General features: G+C 46.3%; 1 protein-coding gene across 1 annotated transcript in view; it reads left to right on the forward strand.

The window, feature by feature from the left end:
• Nucleotides 1–25,995, forward strand: part of SKAP1 (src kinase associated phosphoprotein 1) — a 1,438,262-nt gene that overhangs the window by 1,193,268 nt on the left and 218,999 nt on the right. The window contains exon 9 of the mRNA XM_086924266.1: nt 3,257–3,433. Within this exon, the coding sequence (XP_086780392.1) occupies nt 3,257–3,433 (177 nt within the window). The remainder of the gene's footprint in view (nt 1–3,256; nt 3,434–25,995) is intronic.

Raw genomic sequence — 25,995 nt, forward strand, 5'->3', positions numbered from 1 at the left:
AAAGCAGCAACCTCCTCTGTCTTGTTTCCAACGAGCTTGGGACTCTGTTCCATAGCCTGGGCTATTTGAATAAATCTGGGTTCCTCCTGCAGACGAAGGCTCCTGTGTCTCCTTTTACTAAGTATGGAGGGTATGGAAGACTTGGGCGGTTCCCCTGCCGCCGAGACCCAGTAAGTGTGTTTAACTGGTTCTTCGTACCCTGTAGAACCCCAGTGATCCAGGAGCCATGCGACTGCCAGCCACAGTCCACTGACACTGACAGTGTCACTGACAACACCATATGAGCAGGGAACATGGTGCTGAAACCTTTCAGGGACTGAGACTCATATGCAAACAGGAATTGTAATGCTAATCCTTGTCAATAGAACCTTTTGGGCTTGAAAGACTACTGAACTGACCTACAAGCTAAGATTTGGGGGTAATTTAAAGTGATGTGCCCCCATGCCAAGTCTGTGCCATAGCTGTTCTATGCTTAGAGGAACCCTAGGGGTTGAGAGCAACTCTTGAGAGAGAGAGGGAGTAGGGGAAATGGGCACCTTCGAGGAAACTGTATTTCACTAGACTCTGTAGGGAGTTTGAAACCCTGTACCTGAATCACCTTTGGAGTGTTGTGTGTGGTATTTTATTTGGCTGTGATATGCAAGTACTTTCTTTTAACACAAGCAACACTTTATTATTGTGTCTGTTTGACTGTTGAGTCGGAGTTCTTGCCACCCTCACTATCTCCCTGGGAAGCCTTTGACTGTTTGCCCTCACTACCCTGAGAGTCAAGTGTGGAAATCTGCGCTTGCCTCAGTTTTCAGAGTCATATTGGGACCGACCCCTGGATACCATAGGCAAATGACATGAACCACCCTCCCTGCCCAGTGCACCCTCAGGCGCACTCTGACACACAATAACTAGTAATATGCAGTGCATTTATTCAATTAAGAAGAGAAGTCTTTTAAGTGTACCAAGAGACAACAAAACAGGCAAGCTTCGCTAGGCTGATTTTGTCTCCAGTTCAGCTTCCAGCAGCAAAGAAACATTAATATCATGACGTTAGAGATCAAAGGCATTGTTTGTGGGTTTTCTCCTGGCTATTAAACACAAGTAAACAACTAGAACTTCTTTCATGACAATTAAAAAACCTCCATGGTGAATGCTCTCTGCACTTATACGGTCAGAGCCTGTAGCACGTCCTCAGTTCAAAGGAGCCAACTCGTCATTGTCCAAGGATCAAGCAAATGGCCGTGCTCTCTCTGAATCTGTTTCCTGCTAGTGTGGACTCCTTTTGTTCATTCAGTCAGGGCTGCACAGATAAACTAGACTAGGTTCTCGCATGCCTTCTCCAGTATGTGTAGTTTTTACGTAAATGAAAAAATCTCAGAGTTCTAGCTAAGGATTCTTCTGTGTGTTTGGTCAGTCAATCAATCAGGGGCTTGTAAAGTACGGCTACTCATCCATAAAGGACTCAAGATGCTGGAAGTGTGGCGGGGGGCTGCTGGTCAGACTAGGTTGCTGATCATTCGAAGAGTCAGGTCTTGAGGTCCTTCCTAAATTGGGTCAGTGACGCTGATTGCCTGAGGTGCAGGGGTAGGGTGTTCCAGATCTTGGCAGCGAGGTAGGAGAACGTGGTTCAGGTATGCTGGTCCTACGTTGTATAGGGCTTTGTAGGCATGAGTGAGAAGCTTGAAAGTGACAATTTTGTTGACTGGAAGTCAGTGGAGTTGTCAGAGGTGTTGCGTGGTGTGGCTGCGGTGGTGGATGTCGAGGACCAGTCTGGCAGCAGCGTTTTGGACATACTGCAGTTTATTAGGCTGTTTCTAGGTGGCACTGGCTTAGAGTGAGTTGATGTAGTCGAGTCTGCTGGGGATTAGTGACTGGGTGACCGTTCTTCTGGACTCCATTGGGATCCATCTAAAAGTCTTTCGGCGTAGGCTTAACATGGAAGCAGACTGAGGAAACTGCATTGATTTGGTGGTCCATATTGTGCGAAGAGTCCAGTATAATACTATGGTTGTGGTGTGGTCCATTAGGGTGGGGGGAACACTCAGAGCAGCACTGAAAGCAGCTGGCCACCAGAAGTCATCCTAGGCTGACGCTGTGGGTCCCAGGATGAGGACTTTAGTCTTGCCCAAGTTGAGCTTGAGGCAGCCGTCCCTCAACCATGTCGCGACGGCCTTCATTCCGCTGTGGAAGCTGGTACCGGTGGTTGAGGGTTCATTGGTGAGGGAGAGAATCAGCTTGGTGTCTTCGACGTAGGAGACTGTGTTGAGCCTGTGGCTTCTGACGATGGCTGTGTGGGGCCATGTAGATGTTGAAATGGGTAGGGCTCCTTGAGGAGCCCTGGGGACTCCACAGCTGATCTCCGTGGGTTCTGAGAGGAACGTAGTAGTCTGACTTGGTGGGTCGGGCTGGTGAGAAAAGAAGGGATTCAGTTCAGAGCCCTGTCACGGATGCCAGCATTGTGGAGTCTGCTAATTAGGCTACGGTGGGAAACTGTGTTGAAGGCGGACGAGAAGTCTAGTATGTTGAGGGCTGCTGTCTCGCCCCGGTCGAGGAGGGAGCGGATGTCGTCTGTGGTGGTTCGGTTCGATAAACTCGGAGAGTCAGGCGTTGATGGATTTCCTGGATCAAATGGGCTTACATAGTCTGTGGCTCTTACTAAAGACTCATGATGTAACTGTTCTATGTTACTCAGAAAGAGAAGAAAGAAAGTGCTTTTTCATACTCTCAGGCATTGTAAGATACAAGTTATTTAAGAGAAAGCAAGAAACAAATGAGGGAGTGGATGAATATGTGTCTGCTTTACACAGATTATCTCTTGATTGTAAATTTGAGGGATTACAAGAACAACTAAGATGTGATCAAGTGGTAATGCATACCAAATATCCCGCAATCCAGGAAAGATTATGGGTTAATGGAGATGCAAATTTACAAGATATCTTGGCAATCATAAGAAAGTTGGAAATGTCTAGCCGCAGTTAGCAACGAATATGTGATCAATGGGTTATGCGTACAATACACGAGAAAGAAAGTTCCGGAAAATCTGTTGAACTAGCTGAGTAGGTTCAATTTCCTTCTGCAGAGATATTCACATATGTAACTCTCCTTTCCATCCTATTATTCTGATGTAGGTAATGGGAGTACAACTGACATGCCTGTTTGCCTGTATAATGTAGTTTGCGCTGAGTTAATGGTCAAGGCTGTTATTGCATCTGTGGCCCTCTTGGGGACCAGTGTCGGAGAGAAATAACCTGTTCTTCTCTTGTAGACCTTAATTCATTCACAATTCCATGTGATGATGATGACGATGGAGAGAAGACCTACGATGACGTAGACAGTTTTGGCTCTATGCCCCATCTCCCTGGCCATGCCGCCAGACACCTTGCGGGCAGCGTAGAGGAGGAAGAACCAACGAAAGATGAGGATATCTACGAGGTGATGCCAGGTGAGTGTGTGCTGTGTCAATGTTGTGGAAGGGACATCTGTTCTCAAAGAAATGTCTACATCACACCGACAAGTCCTAAACATACTAAATCTTTGATTATTGAGAATCTTTGAGCAGTGTGTTTGGTCTCGATGAAAGTGACGCTGAATTCATACATTAGCACTTTGCTTGCAACCTTTGAATTGAACAGGTATTTCCACTGGAGGATTTGTAGACCCGCAGCATGTGCCCTAATTTTGAGAATTGAGGGGCTTGATGAAGGGTAGAACGGGGTAATATTGTTTTTCATGGAAATGTATATTTTGTTATCCGCGGGCCTGTGAAAGAATTCTGTACTGGCGTTTTCAGTGTCCTTATATCAAGAATGAATGAGGAATTTGAACTTGCATGCTTTTCGGTACTAAAGATACTGTAACATGGCCCACCAGCCTGTCAAACGTTTCCATAATAGCTTAAGAAAATGGAATCCCTCAAGGTCAGATTTGCTCTACTTCAGGATATGAAGACCAAAATGGTCAACTCCACATTTGCATCTGTGACACCTGCAAAATGATGGGGCAGTCAGCTGAGGTCAATAGTTACATGTTGAACATCTTCAGCAGGCTATACGCTAGTACACACCACTCCTCTGTAGTATCCTTATCACATTCGCCACCGAAGACTCTTCAGCCTCACGGTAAGATACTTATTCGTTTTTCACTGATGTGAACCCATCGGTCTACAGCGCTTTCATGTTGTTTGCATCCTTGAAGCTGATGGCTTCTCAACCAAAGTTAGCCCAGCTGCTAGAATCCTCTGAAGTATGCTTGGCAGCTCATGGGTTCTTAACTGCCTTGTTAAAACCATCTCTAATATCATAATCCACACTCGACCTTCGCTATAATAAGAAAGTGTAAAGAGATAGTAACCCTCAAATGCCCAAACAGCTGAACAAAACACTCAATTCACAAGAGCTCCCTCTGGCCCAACATCATTGCTTACCAGTGCACAAGCGCATAGATTTCAAGGCACTGTGCATTGCTTTTAAAGATTGCATGGCTTTGGACCAGAATACCTAAAAGAGAAATGTATTGGGTAGGTGCCATCTAGATCCCTGCGATCCTCATCAGTTTATAATCTGGTTGTCCCTAAATTCAAGAGAGACCTTTGGGGCGGAAGAAGCTTCATCTAAGGCACCACTAAGCGGTGGAATTCTCTGCCATTACACTTGAAGACCTGTACCTCTCTTTCCTCCTTCAGGAAAAATCTTAAAACGTGTTTTTTTAATCTCTAATCTGCTTGGGCCTACTTTTTAGGTTTTGCCTGGCGAAAGCTGCGCTTTCTGCGCAGCTTTTTCGCGCAGGCGAAAACCTGATGAGAACTGTAGTGCTGCTTGGTTCGGCCCTCGTCGTTCATTGGCTGGCTCCGTAAACGGAGCCTTGCCATTGGACGAGGGGCCTGTCCGTCAATGCCGGACCAGACACGGGGGCGTTCCCGACATTCTTTGGCTTTTGCCGACGTCACGGGACGCCGGGAACGCCCCCGTGTCTGGTCCGGCATTGCCGGCACTTCTGCGTCTCTCCTAACCCCGTGACTGGCCGGCCGGCCAATCCTAGCGCGGCCGGCCGGAAGTGCCCGCCCCCCGCAGCCCGGGGGAAGAAGGAGAAGAAGACAGCAGCAGTATGGCGGCGCCCGCGGGGAGACCGGAGAAGTGCCTCTCCAACCTGCCGCTCTCCACTCGCTCCCAGTAAGTGCCTCTCCAACCTGCCGCTCTCCACTCGCTCCCAGTCCCCTCTGACTGTTCTTTGTGCTCCGGGCCGGTCCCGCTCCGCCCGGCGCTGGCTCCGCTCCGGGTTTCCGCGCGCTCCGCGGTTCTCGGTAAAATGGCAGAGCTGCCGCTGAGCCTCGTGTCGGAGTGAGAGAGGAGCGGCGGCGGGCAAGGAGCGAACAGAAGGGCAGACCGGGCCAAGCGGGAGCGCACAGGACCCCAGTCAAGGCAACCCCCAACACTACCGCAGGCTCTCGGGCCTCCGCCCACTGGCAGCCCCCTTCGTCCCCGACCACACCACTCCTCCTCTACCGATCACCGTCTCTCCTAGGACACAAGTGTCTAAGCGCGCAATAGGAGTGTGCACATGTTTTTGTTAACACCGCTGAACGTTTGCAGGAGTCTGTGTTATGTTACACACTGTGAGATCATGTTACCCGCAGTTTAAGATCATTTTCCCTACCCGAGGTAATAATTGCAAGCTAGTCGGACCCAGCCAAGATGGAAAGCGTATGCAAATCTTATCTCAGCAAATTTACATTTGGCATGATTTTTCTGTGCACAGTGGCAAATGAATGCAGATTTTTCTTTTCTCTTCAAGTCTACTTTTTGTCATGTAAATTGTTTCAAGAGTCATGCTTTTCCTGCAGGGAAAGCTTAAAACCTCATGAAGTGGCACATTTTTCCACACAACTTTGCAAAGCTTATTAGAAAAAAACGCAACTCCGCAGATCCCTGATCTATAGATTTATTACTTGTGACAGTTATTCCTACTTAGATAATAGCGTGTAAACAAATCTAGTCAACACAAATTGTAGCATGTCGGCATTGTAACTTATACACTGCAGCGAACTTCAAGCTGTATAAGTTCACACTTGTTTCAAGCACAAGTCTGAATCTCAACGTTTAACTTCTAGCTGCCTACGGATGGTGACATCTAAGCACGTTTTTGAAGTCTCCTGAAGATGTGACAATGTTTTACTTCTAGAAGGTGTAGGTAGGAGTATCCATAACGTCTGTGTGCTGGGCAGTGCAGGAAGACAATTCATTGTATTGACTTCTCCCACGCTCCTCTGATGCACGGCCGTTGTGGCCTCGTGTGGTTTCTGACTTGGCCTGTGTTTTCCGGCCTAGATTTCCAGACTGCGGTCAGTCTCTTTGTATGGGTGTTTGTCTGTGGTTTCTGGATACCATGACTTGTTTTGCAAGTTTGAGGTTTCCTCCATGTGATCTTCAGCATTGAAGCTGGTGCTAGTCACATTTGGCAGAGCATTACGTGTGTGTCTTTCAGGATATGGTGTATTTCTTAAGCTTTACACTAGGCGTGTCTCCCAGGATTTGCTGAGACAGGCACACCTTTTCACCATTTGTCCTGGCTAATTTTAGCTAGTCTGGCACGGAAGTAGGAAAGGTGTCATGTGTTCCAGTGTAGAATTACTTAGCAACCTTTATCAGAAAGCAGTTCAATTACCAGAAAGCAGTTAAATTACCAGAGTTTATACCGTGTGCAAAAGTTGCTCTAAATTGACTTCATTGACAGCGCTCCAATAGATAGAAAACACAGACACTAAGTCGTCCAATGCCCTCAGTTGATGCAAAACTGTAGTCTTTCTTCTATGTTTGTGTCATTTGCGATAGATAAAGCTAGTGGCATTGTAAATGACAATGCCATTTATTTATGTTAAAAAAAACATAAATAAAAATAATGTCAAGAGCAATGCCAATAGCTCTAACTTTAACAAAGGCAAAACCATTGCATTGTAAATGCTTGTTCCTTTATTTTTCATTCTTTCTTCTATTGTCTGGACAGCGCCAAGATGGCCTTGGGCATTCACGCGCTTTATAAAATGTTTTTTTTAATGTATTTTTTTATTTTAAATCCCTACACACTACTCTGCAAAGTGTATTCTGTAACTTCCCTTGTTTTTGGAACCACTGTCTCCAAAGTGGTAAAAAAGGACCACCTCGAACCTAGACAGGTTTGTCATAGCACACTTAAGCTGGGCACCAGCTGTAAAACTGGACACTGTTATTGTATTGGTGTGATATTAATATAGCGCTTCCATAACCCTTGGAAGGTCTAACGCGATCATTATATTATGGTGTAAACTCTCGAGCTATAATCAGACCACTTTGACCTCTGTACCCGTGTGTACATGTTTATTTATAGATGGTCTTGATTCAGGACTGGGGATAATCCGAAGTGTTGGTAGTCTCCTGTACTTGGTGCCAAGTGAAAAACAGAGCCCAAAAAAGGCAGTTGAATTGGTGACTGTGAACTAAACAAGTTGTTTTATTTATTGTGCATTGAGAAGTTAGGAAAGCTCTACCAGCACATACGAATGAACTCAAAACGAGAGGACTCTTCTCCAGAAAGAGTCATTAGCTTTTGAAAAATCAGCCATTTTGTTAAGAAGTCTGTCTTCCATTTCCTTTATTCTAGCAGCGTTTACTCACAAACTTCCTGCATTCATGGACGTCACTTAAACTCAACTTGCAGAAAGCAATGGTACTGTTCAGTAAGCCTTTGTTGTGATGGGCACAATCCAGGCTTGTAAGTGCGCGCACAGCAAATACCAGTACTGTCAGGTGCCATATTTACCGGTTGTGCACTTCTCACACTACTCGAAGTTTTGGGCTTCAAAATGGTGACCAACACTTTAATTGCACATTTTGTCCTGTTCCAAGGTGCACAAAAGGTGTGAATGTTTTGCCTGCATGATTGTGCCTGGTTTTAGCTGCCACAAATCTAGTTAAACAACTTCAAGGTGCCAAATTAACGGCAGAGTTGCACTACTGAAGTTTGCACCTGCATTTGGATTTTCTCCCAAGTTGGAATCCGGGACTAAAAGTACAATATCTTCACTGAGAGATGCGGTTACTTCCCCACTAAGGGTATCTCAGTACCACTGAGAAGTGCTTTCACTGTGCGTTAATAGTATGTCAAACCTGCTGAGAGTACAGGGCATGACCACGGAAGAGAAGCAGCTCTGCAGATACATACTTGTACTGTCTAATATTATTATAGTGACCCAGCTAAGAGCCGCTGGTACCGTCCAGTAAAAGAATAAAAACTCTGCTGGAAAGTGTTGGTACAGTCCATGACTGGTCTGAGATGATGCTGACAAATTATGGTACTGTCCCGTTTCGAGGTATTTGTCCAACTGAGAAGTGCTTGTTTTGTCCCACTAAAATATAGCATCAGTGCTGATCCTGTTAATCTCTACTGATAATGTCGCCCTTTTTAGGTAGAATCCTACCGTACAGCGCAGCTGTCTGGTTTACAAAGACTTCTTGGGGACATTCGGAAAGCTTCCCCGGGAATGCATTCCGCCCATTGCTTACACTTGGCTTTGTGTTTTGTAACTGACCGTTGCTTGCTTTCTATTTGCTGGCTTTATTTGTTTTAGGCTGTCCAGTATGTCTTTGTCCCTCCCATGGAGCATAGCCCGTATACTGTATTCTTCCATGAGTGCTTTCTTTCGGTAAATAGGCCTAAAAAGGTTGTTCTTGTCACATGTGCTGTGCATTCAAAGATGGAGGTCAAATGTTGGCTCTGTTTTCCGAGGAAGCTTAGTGTTTACTTTTCTTACTTTGAATGTGAAGTGAGAAGATTTATGTGACAATCATTCTGGGTACAGGTGGTATGCTGGAGAAAGGCTGTACAATGTTATTTTTTTATTGCACAACATTTAAATGTTTGTAAATTAAGTGTGCAAATATTTCAGAATGTATTAGAATTAGGAAAGCACAAATTAATAATTTATTTTTGTAATTCTGAAATGTGATGGATGCAAATATTTTAATACAATCAAAACAAATTAATACACTAGGTGATGCCATTTCCATACATTATTGTTTGTGTTCTGTATAGTTTTATCAGTAAAACTGTATTTCTGTGCAAATGTAATGGTAATTTCAATTGAAAATGTTTTGCCTGTAATGGCAATGCACTACCAAAACCTCTACTGCACAACACTCTACTCTCCTCCACTCTATGCACCTCCATTCTAAACCGTTCTAAGCCCCTCCACTTTAAGCCATTCTACCCTCCTCTACTCCACGACTCTCCCCTCTACACCATTTTACGGCCCTCAACTCCCATGACCCTCTACAACACCCCACTCTACTCCACTCGTACGCCTCTCTACTCCACTATATGCCACTCTATAAACGACCCTTCACTTTACGAACCTCCACTCTATGACCCTCCACTCTACTAAGTTCCACTCTACTACCTATTACTCTCTCTACTATTTGTGAAAGGCAGCGAGTCTTCTAAGACCCCCAATGCTGCCCGGCGTAGGGTTCCACCTCTAATTCACCCTGGGTTCGTTACCCAAAAAATTAGGCAAGCGCTGGCAACTGGAAGACAAGAAAAAGGTTTATTTCTCATGAGAAGACCACGTCAACTGCAGACACCGGAATGTCTGAGGGAGGTGTTCTGCTGGCAACTCCTTTGGCTCTTCCTTTTATACAGGTTTGACACAATGCATTTGTTTCATCAACATGGTTACACAACCTTGGAGTCCCCGCCCCGGGCAGGTTGTCACACAAGCCCAACATTGTTTCATCAACATGGTTACACAAGCTTGGAGTCCCCGCCCCGGGCAGGTTGTCACACAAGCCCAACAGTAATTCTCCTCCCACCCAGGGAACAGACAATCTTATCTTGCAGCTGGACCTTGCTTCAGTGTCTAAAACAGGGGTCCCCAAACCGGTCCTGGAGGGCCGAATCCATGCCAGATTTTTAAAATAACTACATGTATCTCAATGGGGATATCCAAAAAATCTGGCATGGATCCGGCCCTCCAGGACCGGTTTGGAGACCCCTGGTCTAAAACATGTGAGACCGGCCAGATCTAAGAGTTCGTTCTTTTGATAAAAACAGGTCCCATTGTTGGTGATAACAAGTTTTGCTGTTGGCAGTGCAATAAACCATGGTTGTGTGACCAGGTGCAGGGAGGGATAGAATGGCCCAGGGCTTGCCTGTAAACAGAGATGAGAGGAAGAACGGGTTTTATGGCAGCAAGTGGTGCTGAGGTTTGTTGTGGCAATAGAGTTCATAGCCCCCAGCACACATACCAGGTCAGTCAGAGGGTCGAAGGGATGCTAGTAAGGGCAGGGTAAAACAAAGGTGACCAATAGAATATAAAATGGCTGCGGTCGGTCAGAATGACTGCAACTTAGGTGCACGTAGGAACTTCCACCAGACAAGATGGTGCAGGAAATGTTCATGATTGTCGTTTTGCTTTTAACACTACCCTCCATGACACTCCACTTTACGACACTTTACTTTTCGGCACTCCACTGTACACAACTCCACTCTATGCCACTCCACTCTACACCCCTCCAATCCACGCTACAACACTCTACTCCACTCTATGCCCCTTTGCTCTTCGATACTCCATGCCCCTTCACTCTACAACACTCCACTCTACGTCACTTTACTCTACGCCATGCCTCTCCACTCTCCTCTATGCTACTAACTTTTAGCACGTTGGGCACTAACTACACTGGTGGACAACATGGCTAAAACACATTGGCAAATCCAATAGCTCTTGCATAGGCAAGACCTATTGACTGTGCCAATGTTTGTCTTGATTACTTGTCAGTCTCATCTTGAAATGTCTTACGTCATCTTTCAGCGCCATTTATGGTGATTGATGCGCTCTACAAGAATGCCTTGAAATAATATAACACTCTGAAAAGTGATGGTAACGGAAAATTATAAGCATGGCATCCTAGCTGGACCGTGCCGCTAATAATGTAATGGTGGCATGGATGGTGCCCGCGTACATAGCCCTTAGCAGCCTCTTAGCTGTATGTCACCGTGACCTTTTAGTCCTATCCCTGACTGCTGTAACCTCCTCCTTACCCTCAGCCACTCCTTCCGGCGTTCCGGCGTCATTCCTATCCACCACGGTGGTGATTTCACAAAGTAAATTCTCTACTTCCATAGTAGTGTCTGTTGTTCTCTGCTTTCTTCCATCCTGTGAAAGGTAGGAATAGCCATGTGTAAAAATGTGTGCCACAGCACATGGTGAACACACCAGTAATCCTTCCGCGCTGGTGAAAAGGGAATGTAGAGAGATGTGAACTCATGTTACTTATTTTTTGAATGTCCCCTTACCTATAGTACTCATTCAATGTGCACTTTTTGGCAAAGTTGGCTCCTTGGCGACATTACAATTAAGTGAATAATGTATTAGCGTTATAGATATTGGGGGAAGGGGATGGCAGGCCGCCATGGTACCTCCACAAGGGCAACAATAGTACGCACAGGTGCAGTAATGTAACTGTATGAGCACACCTTGGTAAAGGTGTAATGAAGTCATTCGTTCGATGCACATGAATGCATCGACGTCTTGTAACGAGAGCCATCACATTCTGAGCTCTAATGCTTTCAGAGGGAATGCCAAGAATTTTAATTTACCGTAAATCAGCACAGGCCCAAAGTTTTTCTAATGAGCCCACCAATAAAACTACAGATTACTGGGGTTGCCAAATGCCAAAGTTGCCTAGTTTTGATTCAGACTAATGCTTCTTTCTTTGACCACCCAACACTTTCTTACTTTTTCAGGTTTCTATTCATTCGTGCTTTCTCTTAGTTTCTGTTTTTCTATTTTCCTCTCGCTTTCTGTCCCCCTTCTCTTGCTCAATCTCTAATGATGAAAAATAATTCTTAGACTTCAAAGCAGAGGTGATGGTGCCCACTACCTGCACAAATGGAGCAGCAAAATACTGCCTCTCAGGCAGCGCATCCATATGCCAGGTGCCATGCTGTAAGAAGTTAATATGTACTATTGAGAGTAGGGCAAATTCAGCAGAGTCAGTGGCACAGCACAGCTCTTGCCATGCTTTTCTACAAAACCTGATATCCACTGACTAGTCCAGAAAGCAAAGGATTGTTCAGCAGCTGCACCACTGTTCTTCTGTCTGGTACTGGCTCTATGCATCTCCTTACTTTTCCTGGCTTCTTCCTTCCTCCTTGCACTGCAGCTGCCCAAGCTTACAAGTACTTTGGTCATTAGTCTGGTATTCGCAGACAGTAACTGTGGGGTCTCAGCATGATCAGTTCATGTTCCTACCACGGTTATCATGCTCTTAAGAATGTGCTGGTGGTTGTGGCGGCTTCGCTGCGACAGTCAACAGTTCATGTACTGCTGTACTTGGATAACAGGCTGAGGAAAGCAGAGTCCCTGGCTCTAATCGAAGAAAGCATTCATTGCATAATGACTCTCCATCATGAATTGGGCTTTACATTTAAAGCTCAGAAATCTCACCTCACTCTAATATAAAGGGTAACCTTCATAGCAGCAATAGGAGCAGTGCTGGACATGACCTGCATGAAGGCTTTTTCTCATCACCTCTGGTGATGGACCCTCCTCCCCAACATCCTCCACCAGCTCCTTTTTCCCACTATTAAACTCCAGCACTCTTGGTTGCTCTATGGATAGCCGTTAAGGGCCTCACCTGGAAATTTCAACAGACGTGCCATGTACAGCCAGATGCTCCCCAAATCCCCCTCCTGGGACTACCAAGAATCCCCAGGTCCTTTACGGCAGAAGACCTCTGTAGGAAAGTAGGATCTGCTTTCATAGTCATCCCCACTTTTTGCTGGTGTCATTATGTTTTACTGACTAGTCTGACTGGGATCCTGCTAATCAGAACTCCAGTCTCAGTGCTTCTTCCCTAAATTGGACATGGTGAGTACTTGGGTACACTCTAGATTAGTTAGTGGTGTACCCTTGTAAGTCCCTGGTATATGGTACTAAGGTACCAGGGGATAGGTACCCCAGGGGTCTACCATGGGCTGAAGCATGTATTATGCCCTCCAGGTGAGACCACTCAATTTGTGACTACAGGCCTTCCATGCAGCCTGTGTAAGCTGGTGCTAGCTCTACTTACAACAGATATACGTTTCCTTATATCTGAGCTCACTGCACTTAAAACCTATTACTCACCCCTAAGGCAGGCCTTTCAATGCTGAAGGAAGGGTGCTCGGTTATAACTGGGAGGGTGCCCCTTCATGAGCAGGACATCCCTACAACCTTCGGAGTTCTTCTCCCGAGTTGCAAGTGCATCAGCCATTACGATATATAGAGTGGCCATGCGTCATTACGCAATGGCTATATCTAAACTGGCTGTAACAAGCCCTGTTGTGTTGATTCTATGCACTGTAAAGCTCATCCTGGAGGCCCTCGGTGCTCCCGGTACTAGTCATCTAGACCTGGACAGCAAACTATGGCTGCTGCTGACCAGAAACACGATTCTGCCCTCCTGCTCCAGAGCCAAGCTTGAGCAGAGGAAGGCAGGACAATAGGTTTCCTGTCACAGGGAGGTGTTACCACCTCCCAGACAGGACTTAATGTATTGGGAAAGGTCACATTTGGTGCCCTCCTTGCATACTCCAGTTGAAACCAGTTCAGAGAGCTGGAAAAAGGACATTGGAGTATGCTCCCCACTGTCCAGCCCCTCATCTCGGAGGAACCCCTGAATCGTCTCAACCCTTTCCTTAGGGAACGTAAGGGCTTACATGTGGGTGGGTCTCTAGGTTCAAATCCAATGCCACTTCTACTTCAACCGTCTATGCACGCTGCACTTCGCTTTTGGAACTGAGACTGCAACTGTGAAGACTCCTGCTGCTCCTGGTCTCGTTGCCCTGTAAGTCTGCTGCAATATCTGTGCCTGTGCTCCTAAGAGGTTCTTCTCAAGGCCTGTGGACATCCAAGACACCCGAAGGAATCTCACTTGGAGAGAAGGAGTCACTCCCTGCATCTGCAGGCACTGCAACAAAGTTGCCCTGTCTGCTGATCCTGGGCTCCTATTGACTCCGAAAGGCTCAGCAACACAGCTAGTGGTTTTGCAACTCCCTTGAGGCCCGTCTTCTCGCCGAGTTTGAGGCCAGCATCCCTTGTCGGAACTGCTTGAACAGAACTCCTGTGCACCGTGTCTACTTGCTGTTGCCAAGGCTTGTTGACTCTCTCCTCCAGAGAGCTTCGGGCTCCAAGAAGCTCCAGCCTCAAGAATCTCCTGCAGCTAAGATCTTCGCTTGCACTGCATCCTTTGCACCATGGGCCCCCATCCTCTGGTGAGCGGCTCAAGATCCTCTTGCAACTCCTGTGGCTCCGGCCTGTGTGTCCTCTTGAGGGTCTTCTTGGGCTCCAGTGGGTGCCCAGGAATCCTCGGGGCTTACTCTGACTTACCTGATTGTGGTTGATCACTTGGACCTTGCTGGTCCCGACACTGCATCTTTCTCTACGACTATTTTGGTTGCTGTTGCCAAGGCTTGTTGGTATCCCAGCCGGACACTGACCACTTATCTCCTACATCCGATGTGGGATAGCTCGTGAACAGCTCATGGTGTTCCACAGCGTCACCTAGTCCGCACAGCTGCAACTTAAAGGGCACCGTCAACTCTCCTGCATCTCTGACATCAGTGGGCATTCGTCCTCCGTGCCTCCTGGTCACTCCTGAGTGGCATAGTATCTGTCCACTCTGCTTGCAGGTAACTCTCATCTTGAATCCACCTTTGGATTCCACCGGACTCTTTCGCCATTTTTGCCAGCTGCATCTTCACAGAAGTCCTCCATTGTGGTCTACGCCGGTTTCCGATGTCACATCGCACCAATACACGCGGCTTCCCTGGTGAAGATATCCGGGTTCCTGGGGTATCCACGGTTGGGTGACTCTGCAACCTTCATCTTCCACTAGGTTTGTTCAGGGTCCGCTGTGAAGAGTCCCTTTTCTTTAAAATTGCCACCGCGAAGTACCGATTGACTTACATTGAGCACGCAGTCGTGTATCCACTGTGCACACGACCCCTGTGGGGTTCCTAGATACTCACCTTGGGTGGTTCCTTGGGTCTCCAGCTCTTCTACGTCTTCTGGGTCCATTCTCGACTTAGGTTGTGGTTTGCATTCTACCTTTTTATTAGTTTATGGTTTGGTCACCCCTGGAGACCACTGTGTATTTGTGCTACTTACAAGTTCTATGTTCAAAGTATTGTGGTTATATCTCCGGGTAGGAGATATTGCAATGTGTTAGTGAGTGCTCATATTAAATACATTTTTTCATGACTACACTGTGTGGTTCGTTTTCATTTAACCAATACCTTAAGATTAAGTTCTGGTAAAAACCAGCTGCTTTACACTCCTTCTGGATTAAGCCTGAAGGCTGCTGTCCACAGCTACCACTTAGAGAGCTTTCTAAGGTTGTCCAAGACCACTCAAATCACCATAAGGGTTGTCTGGATTCGTGCAGGCCTCTTCACTTAAATAAGTGTGCACCATATACTAAGCCAGCCTGCTACAACCTCTCAGCCTGGCACGATAAATCCATAGACACAGTGGGCAATCTATTCCAGGATCACCATGCACGTATTCAAGACTATGATGTCCCTCCAGGCCATTTCCTTCTTTTCGGACAGCTGTTGGCTAGGTGCTGACTCTTGTGGTGCACAGTAAATGAAGAGCCCCCTACCTACGCCATTATACACATTCTGTACACCACGGGCGCCAGGCGAAATTTGATCTTGTGGCTGTATAAAGCCACCTGGGAACATGTAGGGGCCTCCCTGACACCCCTTCGGCAAACATGGGAGGATGACCTTGCATGCCCCCTGCATGATTCCGAATTGACTGTGGCTCTAGGATTTCCACAAAACGTCTCTTGTAACATGTGATTTAAAAACATACAACGCATGATACTTCACAGGGCCTACCTCACACTGTCCAGACTGAACCGCATATTACCCCATGTGTCAGTCTAGTGCAGCCGATCTTCAGCACATGCTATGGTCATTACCCACCTTCGTTCACTATTGTCGTGCTATACATGACTCCCTAGCCACAGTTACATAGCTTACCACTCTAAACACGTGGGAAGTGACCACCATAGTAATTTAAAAGTGAGGGAAAAATCAAAAAGCGCAAGTTGCAAACCTGGCCCTACTGCTAGCCAAACGGACCCTCGCCTTATATTGGAGAGCCAAGCAACTCCCAGCTGTCTCCCAAAGGTGCAAGATGCTCATGCGTTAGGCGGAAGCCAATAGTATTGCCCTATATTATGAGGAAACCAGCCGTCTCCGTAAACCACCTATGGCGGCGGCCAGGGACACTGTAGTCATTCAGTTTCGAGAGCTGCTGTGCATGGATACTCCCTCTCCACAACATTTGCAGCTTGACTAATGCTTTGCCATACACCTGACCCACTGACCCTCTCCGCAGACCCACCATGCAATATGATTACATTTTTCTATTGTCCCACTTAAGGTGGATCCAGTGGCTCAAGCTGAAGCCATGGGTGCTACTACCCCAGGAGACCCCTCCACCTACACATGGTATCCCTGAGGTCTCCCTCCCAGATCTTGCTGCTGTTTAGTTGTCTCCCTTCCTAACAGTTTTTTTCTCCTCTAGTTTTGCATACTTCATTACCTGGTACAGGGACCCTGAGTCACTGTGGATCCGGCACCAACATGTACAAGCATTGTCAACACACGCTATGTCTCAATATGATTTCTTCTTCACTGTCTTGGTGTTTACCCCAGAGAGTTAGCCATGTTGTAAGGCTCAGAATACCTAGGTTCTAGTGTATTGCACCTAGCCTGTGTCAGATATTTCTTCACACTGTAAAGACTGCTGAGTTGTAACGAAAACCTCACTTAAGAGTTAAAAAAAAGAAATATGAAGGCTTTTCCTCCTTCTCAGAAGATCATATTTATTCAGGACATTAATCCCATATTTCTGACTCCGATGGATCCGTGCTCTGTATGACTTGCCTCTGCTGTGCCTCATGGCCTCCTGAATTCTGTTAGTGCAGTGCTGTAGATGACGGATGAGGGAATCTCTTGTTCAGGTGTAGATCTTATCGTCAGTCCATCCGTATCTGTTCCTAAAGCCCGCCTCAGGGTACCATGGTCATGGATACTTCCTTGCAGGGCCTGTACCCACACCAGAGTGGCATCAATCAATCAATCAATCAAGAGTATTTGTAAAGCGCGCTACTCGCCCGCTAGGGTCTCAAGACGCTGGGGGGGTGGGGTGGGGGGGCTGCTACTGCTCTAAAAGCCTGGTCTTGAGTTGCTACCTGAAGGAGAGATGGTCCTGGGTGAGTCGTAGGTGGTTGGGGAGGGTGTTCCAGGTCTTGGCCGCCAGGTAGGTGAAGGATCTTCCTCCGGTGGTGGTTCTGCGGATCCGAGGGACGGTGGCAAAGGCGAGGCTGGCGGAGCGGAGCTGGCGGGTTGGCGTGTAGAACGTGAGGTGGTTGTTGAGGTATTCGGGGCCCAAGTCGTGGAGAGCCTTGTGGGTGAGGAGTCTGAACGTGATCCTTTTGCTGACAGGGAGCCAGTGCAGCTCCCTCAGGTGGGCGGAGATGTGGCTGTGTCGGGGGATGTCCAAGACGAGTCATGCTGAGACGTTCTGGATGCGCTGGAGTCTTTTCTGTAGTTTGGTGGTGGTCCCAGCGTAGAGGGCGTTCCCGTAGGAATGTGCACATAAACATGCTTGAGCTCTGTGGATTTGCCTTGCTGTGAAGAGCCTCCTGTCTGCCATCTCAGGGAGGCCATTTGGATTCTGTCAGATTACACCACCACCATCCACTGTATCAATATAATGTACCAGGTGGGTTCATATAAACCATATGCTAGGAAATGACTTACCTGTGGGAGTAGTTGCTGCAATGGGGAGTTTTCCCAGTAGTAGGTTACCATGCATGTTCCCTCAAAGCAAGAGCACTCCCTGAAATGTCGAAGGTGATCTTCGCAAGATTAGGTTGTTCATACATAGATCTCTTAGCCACAACCCAGAATAGAAAGTGCCTTCAATGTTGTGGCATTTACTTCCCTCTGAATGGCTGCTATAAGTAATATGACACTAACTTGATGCTTAATAAGTCTTATTGGCCAATGCCCACCAATAGCAATGTTGAACCCTTGTGAACATAAACATGATGGCCAAGTAAGATGGTAGGGGAATGAGATGTGAGGGAGAAAAAAAGCTATCCAATGTGTGCAATGGCTGTGTGTTGTTTAAGCAATACATTAAATCTCGGCCTAAACAGAAAAAAATGGCAACCATCAGAGGTACCCTATACCATCTTCTCAAGCAAGTCCGAAGCCCACCCACCTAAATCAATGCATTCCTGTCTAGCGTCTTTCAGAGTGGTAGAATGGTAATGAAAAGACCAGTTTGTCATGTGGGATAACTCTATGCGGTGAAAGAAATAACTTATGGTAGTTGAGTGCGACCAAAAACATCTAGCTCCTTTATTGGTAACTATGAAGATAGTGGAATACCATTCCTTTCATGGACACTTTCCATAGATGTTCAACACATGCATAACATTCATGCACACGTTTATACCTAAGGACATGGTCTTAACTATTCTGGTCCTGAGAGGAAAAACAAGGTCCATTAAATGGTGTGAGTTCAAGTTCAAGATGCTGAAATAAGAGTCTACTAAGACAAAGTGTCAAAAATGCAAGACACAAGAAGAATGAAATGAATGAATGAATGAATGAAATGAGAATTTATAAAGCGCAACTGTCACTCCCAACGGAGTCTCCTGGAGCTAGCTACAACCGGTCAGATAAATGACTGATACCTAGATAAGCTTTTGGCAGTATTCCACAGATAACCCATAAATCCATGTTTTTAACTGTTTTCTAAACTGGCTCTCTTGTTTAATGCCCCTCAGTTCATTGGGCATGCTATTCCAAGCTTTGGCTCCCAGAACAGTGGCTGTCTTTCCACCTCTAGTAACTAGCTTAAATGTTGGGACACAAAGCAAATTAGACGTGGTTGACCTTAATGTTCTTGTCGTGATATATGGCTTAAATCTTGCTGAAAGATATCCCGGACCTAGCTTGTGGAAGGCTCTAAATGTTGTCAGGATCAGTTTGAACAGAATTCTCTTACAAACCGGTAACCAATGGAGGGTCTCTGCGTGGCAGACCCAGCACCAATCTGGCTGCTGCGTTCTGGACTACCTGTAGTCTCCTTAGGGTGGTTTTATTGATTCCCCCAAGGAGACTATTACAGTAGTCCAATCTTGATGATATCAGGGCCACTGCCACTGTCTTTCCAGCTCCCAGGGGAATTAGACTGAAGAACTTTCTCAAGGTTTTTATAAACCCAAAACAAGTCCCGATCAGTTTCAGGACATGAGGCTTAAAAGACAGACCAGAGTCGAACCAGACCCCTAGGTTTCTAGCCACTTCCACAGTGTGCTGAAGAAGCAGAGTGTCTGAGTCTCTGGGGACTTTTTGTGGCTATGCTATATCTACAATTAGAACAAACTCAAGTACTTATGGTGAACCAGGCACTGTGAATGATAACACACTTAAATGATTTTATCAGGCAACAAAGGTCCGTAACTTAACGTGATAAACAGAAAGCAATTAATGAATTATAGACAACAATGTGTGCTATAGACGTGTCCAGCCGGACACTGATTTATTCAATGTAAGAAATGCAACAGAATAGGGTGAACAAATATACAGTGGGATACAATCCTGTATCCAGTACATATAACATAAAGGACAAAACCAAGGAAAATAAAGGGGTTAATTGCAGGCAATTATGTAACGAGGGGACGATGGTAAAGAATTTGAGATTAGCCTAGCTGACCTCATGTAGTAAACACAATTGGGTAACACAATGGGAAAACTAGTGTGTGACTACATAAACTGTCGACGGCGTTTCGATCCTGTACATAAATAAAAGGATCATCATCAGGACAAAAAATACATTGCTTGAGTATTAACCATGCAAGCCTGTTGGGAAAATGTAGAATGAATAATTTAGAACCCGAGATCTGAGTAGTATCGCATTGCTGAATTGCGGACCATGCTTATTGAGAAGACCTTTCACACGTGAGTGAATTAGTGTCCAGTGTCAATCAACCAAGGCAGATATGTGTAAACTGTGATATATTGGTGAAATTAGCCACAGTACAGGGGCAAAATTGGGTCCTGAGTGCTGAGGGGGGCAGGGGGGTGGAGTTTTTTGGGTGATGTTAACAACTATCCTAGGTCACGACAAGGAGCCTATCTCACCTTATGTATGGCTGGGAGGGGACGGACAATCAAGGTGTAAGGCCGTCCGGGAGGGAGACAGTGCTCCTGGATAAATCTGGAGGAAAGGGGGGCAGTTATGACCTGCGGGAATGATGATACCATTCCAATCTACACTTTATTTAAGGAAGTTAACTGGCATACCTTGATTATAGATGAAGAGGTCATGGCACCGTGGACCTGTGGTGAGCCGGCGGGGCGATGGCCGCTGGGTCCGGGAAATGGAAGTGAGGGCTAGCTTTAGGATAAGGAAGGTAGGGCTCCCAGTGCGCTAATTAATAAGCGAACCCTGGCGTACCTGGGTTCCGGGAAGAAAGGACGGTCATCGGAACGTGACCTGCTGGAGACGAGTGGAGAGAGTCCTCCAAGAAACCTATGGGTCTGGGGGAACTATTTAATTGCAGTTAGGACTGAGATTGGGGGTTACCGTGTTAATAATAGGGCTGAAAGTGTAGAAGGCTTACCTGGTTCCGTGGTGGTCCTGACAACAGAACCGTTGTTCGTGGTGAGGATGAGTAAGGTTACTCCGGTGGGGAATCCCGTCTGGCAAGGATAGGCAAGGATGGGATGGCTGAGGAAAAATAAGGGGGACTTTAATGAGCGTTCGGGCTAAGTAGAGGTGGTGGGGGGGCAAGGGACTGACCGGGAGAGGGAGCGAGGCTTACCTCAGTGTTCCGGATGAAACATCCTGTAAACGCTACCGGGCGCGATGGCTCGAGTCAGCGAAGAGAGCCATGAAGCGCTCAGGGTTTAAGTGCGCGCTACATAAGCGGCCATCTTAGGTGAGGCAGAATTGTGCACGCCACACATGGGTGGCCTACCCGCCCACCATCTTGGATGTGGCGGGGCGAGCACGCAAATTAATTGAGTTTAAATTAACCGAGGTGTCACGTGTATTCTACAGTAGGAGGGGGCGGGGCCCAGATACCAAGGAGTGTGATGGTGGTGGGCAGGAGAGCATCGTAGTCGCTGTTGCCAGTAGTGTGCACATCATTGACTGCATGAGAGGACCATTACGGCGGCCATATTGGGTGAGGTGCAGTGTTGAGAACTGTGAAGAAGTGATAAGGGGATATCCAATAGAGGAAAAAAGGTAGCAGTAGAGGGTAATGATGGCATAAGAAGACCTTAAATCCCACTGGCTATCAAAGGATATCCAGTGAATATCAGGGCTTATTGTGATAAGGATGGAACAAGTAACCCAGACATCCAGGTCAGTCTTATGACTCATTTCTATACAAAGACAATTATGTACAGTGATTCAACAGAAAAGGACTACATTAAGTTTTACAGGAGAGATGTCCAGTCTTCATTTCTATTGAGTCCACTCCTTATGCTATTCATTAGGATGATCATTTTTAGTTCCTCCTTATTCAGTAGGAGAGCCATATCACCTCCACTCGGCGGCAATTTCAGTGCTTTCAGGACAGTCCATTTAATGTCATTCTCTGTGTGGCCTTCCTGCATGAAGTGATCAACCAATGGGGCGTTGGTGGTCTTACAGCGGACCCGGCTTCGATGTTGTCCAATTCTGGTTTTAATTTTCTGTTTGGTCTGGCTAATGTATACTTTAAGACACTGGCATTGAATTAGATAGATAACATCACTAGTATTACAGTTTGTAAAGGATTGACAATGTATCTGTACATTGTTGAACTTGAAGGATTTACCTACCATAGTGTAATCACAAACAGTGCAAGAACCACATTTTACATGCCCTATCGAGGGAGTTTGGTTCCCATGTGCCACGCCCACTTAGGGCGGTGCTTTATTCAATAAATTGGGTAATGGAGCGAGTGGTGAGTTTGTCATTTCCCCTGTGCTGAGTCCATGATGAAGGGGCATACCAGCCTTGAAACACGTTGACTATGGAAGTAATGTTATGAAGGAGGGATTTGCGAGTGACCGCGAGGCTTACACACCAGAGGTGGGGAGAGCGCTGTGTGCATTCTCAGAGCGCTAGGGCTCTTTGGTGAAACATATATATATATATATATAATTAGGTAAAGCGATCATAGTGACATACAAGCTTAAAGGATAAATGATAGAAAGAGCATTGACTAAAAATTAATTGGCTAAACTGTACTAATTTTTTATAATCTCAAGTACACCGCAGTAATAAAGTGCCTGCTGCTCTTAATTTTATGTAAACTCAGGTACATTGCATTGGTAAAAATGCCTGCTGCTCTTATCTCCCAGCGTGCCCAGCGCGAGGCCCTCAGTACTGTGAATGTTGAAGTGCGTTCTCCCAGTGCCACGTTTTGAGAGGGGAACTTTGAAGTTTAAAGGTAGCTGAGGCTCAGGGTGCAAAATAAAGTGCTTTATGCTAATAAGTCTAAAATACAATTTGACCCAACACCTTCAACATTTTAGGTAAATCTAGCAGAATACCTTGATGAGTACATAGGGTGCCGTCGTAAGGCACTGTTGGTCTTATTAGTCATGTCCTCAGTAACAGCCACACTGGTAAATTGTTATTATCGTGATTATCCATGGACCCTTCTCTGCATAAGAGCATTGTGCACCATCTTGCGGCCGCTCTCACAGCAGCCTCTGGTATACATACCCTGCCTTACAAGACCACTTAACCACACCCAAAGATTAGAGGTTTGAGCAATGCTGAAAACTAGGAAATGAATGCTTACAATAAAGTCATGATGTATACCAGCAAGATGTGGTGATAAACAGTAAATAATATAAGAAGCCCTATGACTTGAACTGGAAGGTCTACCCAAATAAGAGTAAAGCTGGAAGCCATACTGGGTCTGTGAGTTGGGACTAACAGTAAAAAAAACGTGTTTTTATAGCGCTTTGCCGTTTCTAAGCTCTATAAATCTATAAATAAATAACATGTTACTATTACCTAATGTAATGATACCGACTGGAAACCGTCTAACTAAATTAGTCCAGTGGTCCTCATCTGCTGTCATATTTTTTGTGTGTGACAACCATCTTCCCTACTGAAGGTATTTATTTTTCCCTGATGCCCAGGCAGCCCTCTAATGTTATCCCGTCCTTTTTGCCTAAAGTCTCACTAGATTCCTCATTGATGTCACAGCCTTTTTTATCTAGTGTCCCATGCAGTTTCTCTCATGACATCACTTCCTATTGCTGGTCTCTTCAGTCTTCACTACTTCAGTACATTTATGCTGAGCGGCCTTTCCATTTTCCCTAGTGGCATGACATCATTTTAGCCTAATGTCTCATTTAGCTTCCTTAACATCATTTTTCTTATTACTGCATCAGGCTTCCTTAACAAGATCGCTTTATTTTTGTCCAATGTACCATCCAACCTCTAAAGTGATGCAGAAGAAAACTCGTGTTTCAGTTCTGTAAAGTGTTCATTGTAAAAATGAATACTCGTCAACTACAGACATTACAGACAAGGGGGTCCCAGGGCCCCAGCAATGGAGCCATGCTTCCCGGAGAAAGACCGGACCCTAACCTATACTTTACTAAACATATGGTGTCTACTATTGATCAGATCACTAAATCCTCACCAAGAATGCGAGCAGGTGCCTAGAGGAGCTCATGAGAGTTCAGTGGCGGCTGTTAAAATACGAAAGTGAATGGGGCATAAAAATTGATGAAGCAATAAGCTCACAAAAGTAAACGTTATTTGTTTCTTACTTGCTTTTCCTGCAGCTGAACCACTGTAATTCGAGTTGGAGTTTGGAAACGTCAATCTGCCTTTTATCTGCCTCCTGCGTCCTCGTAGGTAGCGCAGTTAAAGTCTCCTGTGTGGAGGCGGCAAAGAGCTGTGGTAGGTTAGAAACATAGCCAATCACCCTGCTTCTTTAAAATAAATAAAGCTGCACAATGATCGGTCATGTTTTAAGTAACCCCCTCACCCACCCTCCCAAGCGCTATTAGTCATAGATCTTGAAGGCCTGCTTCTGACAGTGAGCCCACCTCAGCCAATCACAATGCTGCTTTCATGCTCTGTATTTCAACACAAAGCTTGAAAGCAGCATCAGGATTGGCTGGTCGGGCAAACCCAGCGCTCCCTGAGAGTACAGTGTGCCCCATGACTCACCTTAAACAAGTGCACGAGGGGCAAACAAGGACAGTGCACTCTAACCGTGAATAAGCTGCCATGGCAGCGCATTCAGTGAAACACAGAGAAGCTGCTTCAAAGCCATTCTGTGTTTCTCTGCACATGTGGCATTCCTCCCGCACTTTAAAGAGGGCTTAGAGATTCCCCTTCAGATGGGTGCAGTGAATGACTGCACCCGACTGCAGAAGCAATTTCTGGGGGTTCATGAGACCCGGATACTTGGCTGGGAGCAGAGGTGGTTCCTATCTTTAAAAAGGGATCCCCTCTGCTCCCAGTCAACTATCGCCCGATCAGTCTCATCGACGTATCCCAAAAGCTCTTCGGTAGACTGATCCTGGACCGGTTACAGAATTGGATGGAGGAGACTGACATCTTGACCCCTTACCAGGCGGGATTTAGGCGAGGGATATCCACAATCAACCAAATTTTTAGGCTGAACCTATTATATTGGAGGACAGCGCTGATTGAGGGCGGCACCTTGTACATGGTTTTCGTGGACTTGCGTGCCGCCTTCGATTTGGTCCCAAGAGCAAAACTGTGGCAGGTCAGGGAGGAGATGAATGTCCCGAGAGACATCTTGGCAATCCTGGCAATCATGTTTGCGGATGACACCCTGCTGTTGTCCAAATCCCCGAAGGGCATACAACGAGTCTTGGGCGGTTTTCTGGAGTTCTGCACAGAAAGGGGACTCGAGATCAACCCCCAGAAAACCAAATTTATGATCCTCAACCCCATGCCACTTAATCGCCCGCCCCCCCCCCCCCCCCTTCTGGGTACAGTCCGTTTGGAACGGGTCCACACAATTGAATACCTGGGGATAACCCTCAATGAAAACTTAACGTGGTCGACACACCAGCTAAAAGCAAACATCAAATTGGCACAGTTGGCAGGTGGTACCATGAGAATAGCGAGTAAATCACCCTACCGTCCCCTCACCCCTGTTATCAAAATCTACAAGGCGCAAGCTCGGGGGGGGGGGTGTCATATATGTGGGCGAGTTGTGGGGTCATATTCCATCGCCAAAATTAGCGACCACCGAGAACAAATTCCTGAGGCAGATTACCGCCCTTCCGATGAGCACTCCAATTCTGCCCCTGAGGCTGGACATGGGCCTCCGACCCATAACGGAGGAGTTTGGGCTCAAACCACTTGCATTCTGGCGACGCATATGGAGCAGCCCAGACCTTTCAACTTACAGAGCGGAGCTAATGGAATTCCTACTGTTGCCCAATGCCACCAGAACACCTTGGTTGAACTATATTAAGAACATCTCCGAGGCTATTGGTCCTCCTGAACTATGGTCGGATCCAGCAAATACAAGCAACAGGACCCCCAGAAAGGTGCTAACAAGAGCCTACTACGATCTACTACGATCTAATGCTCTCTCGAGCTGTTGAGGGCACCCGTGATGGATCATTGACCAACCAATTTATAAAAATTAAGGACTCCTATCATCTGGAAAGTGTCCTAGATGCCATGACTCAGGTACTAACTAGGAAATTATTCCTACAATGGAGATATGGGACTCTCCCATTGGCATCTTTCACCGCATCATGGTCTTGCCCCCCTCCTGCAGAAATCTGTCCCGCATGCGGCCACAAAAAGGAGAACGATGTACATGTGGTCTTTTTCTGCCGTGCCTATAAGAAAAGTAGGAAATATTGGCTTGTACCTTTACTCAA

Source organism: Lissotriton vulgaris, chromosome 5, assembly GCF_964263255.1.
Source record: "Lissotriton vulgaris chromosome 5, aLisVul1.2, whole genome shotgun sequence".
Taxonomy (NCBI): domain Eukaryota; kingdom Metazoa; phylum Chordata; class Amphibia; order Caudata; family Salamandridae; genus Lissotriton; species Lissotriton vulgaris.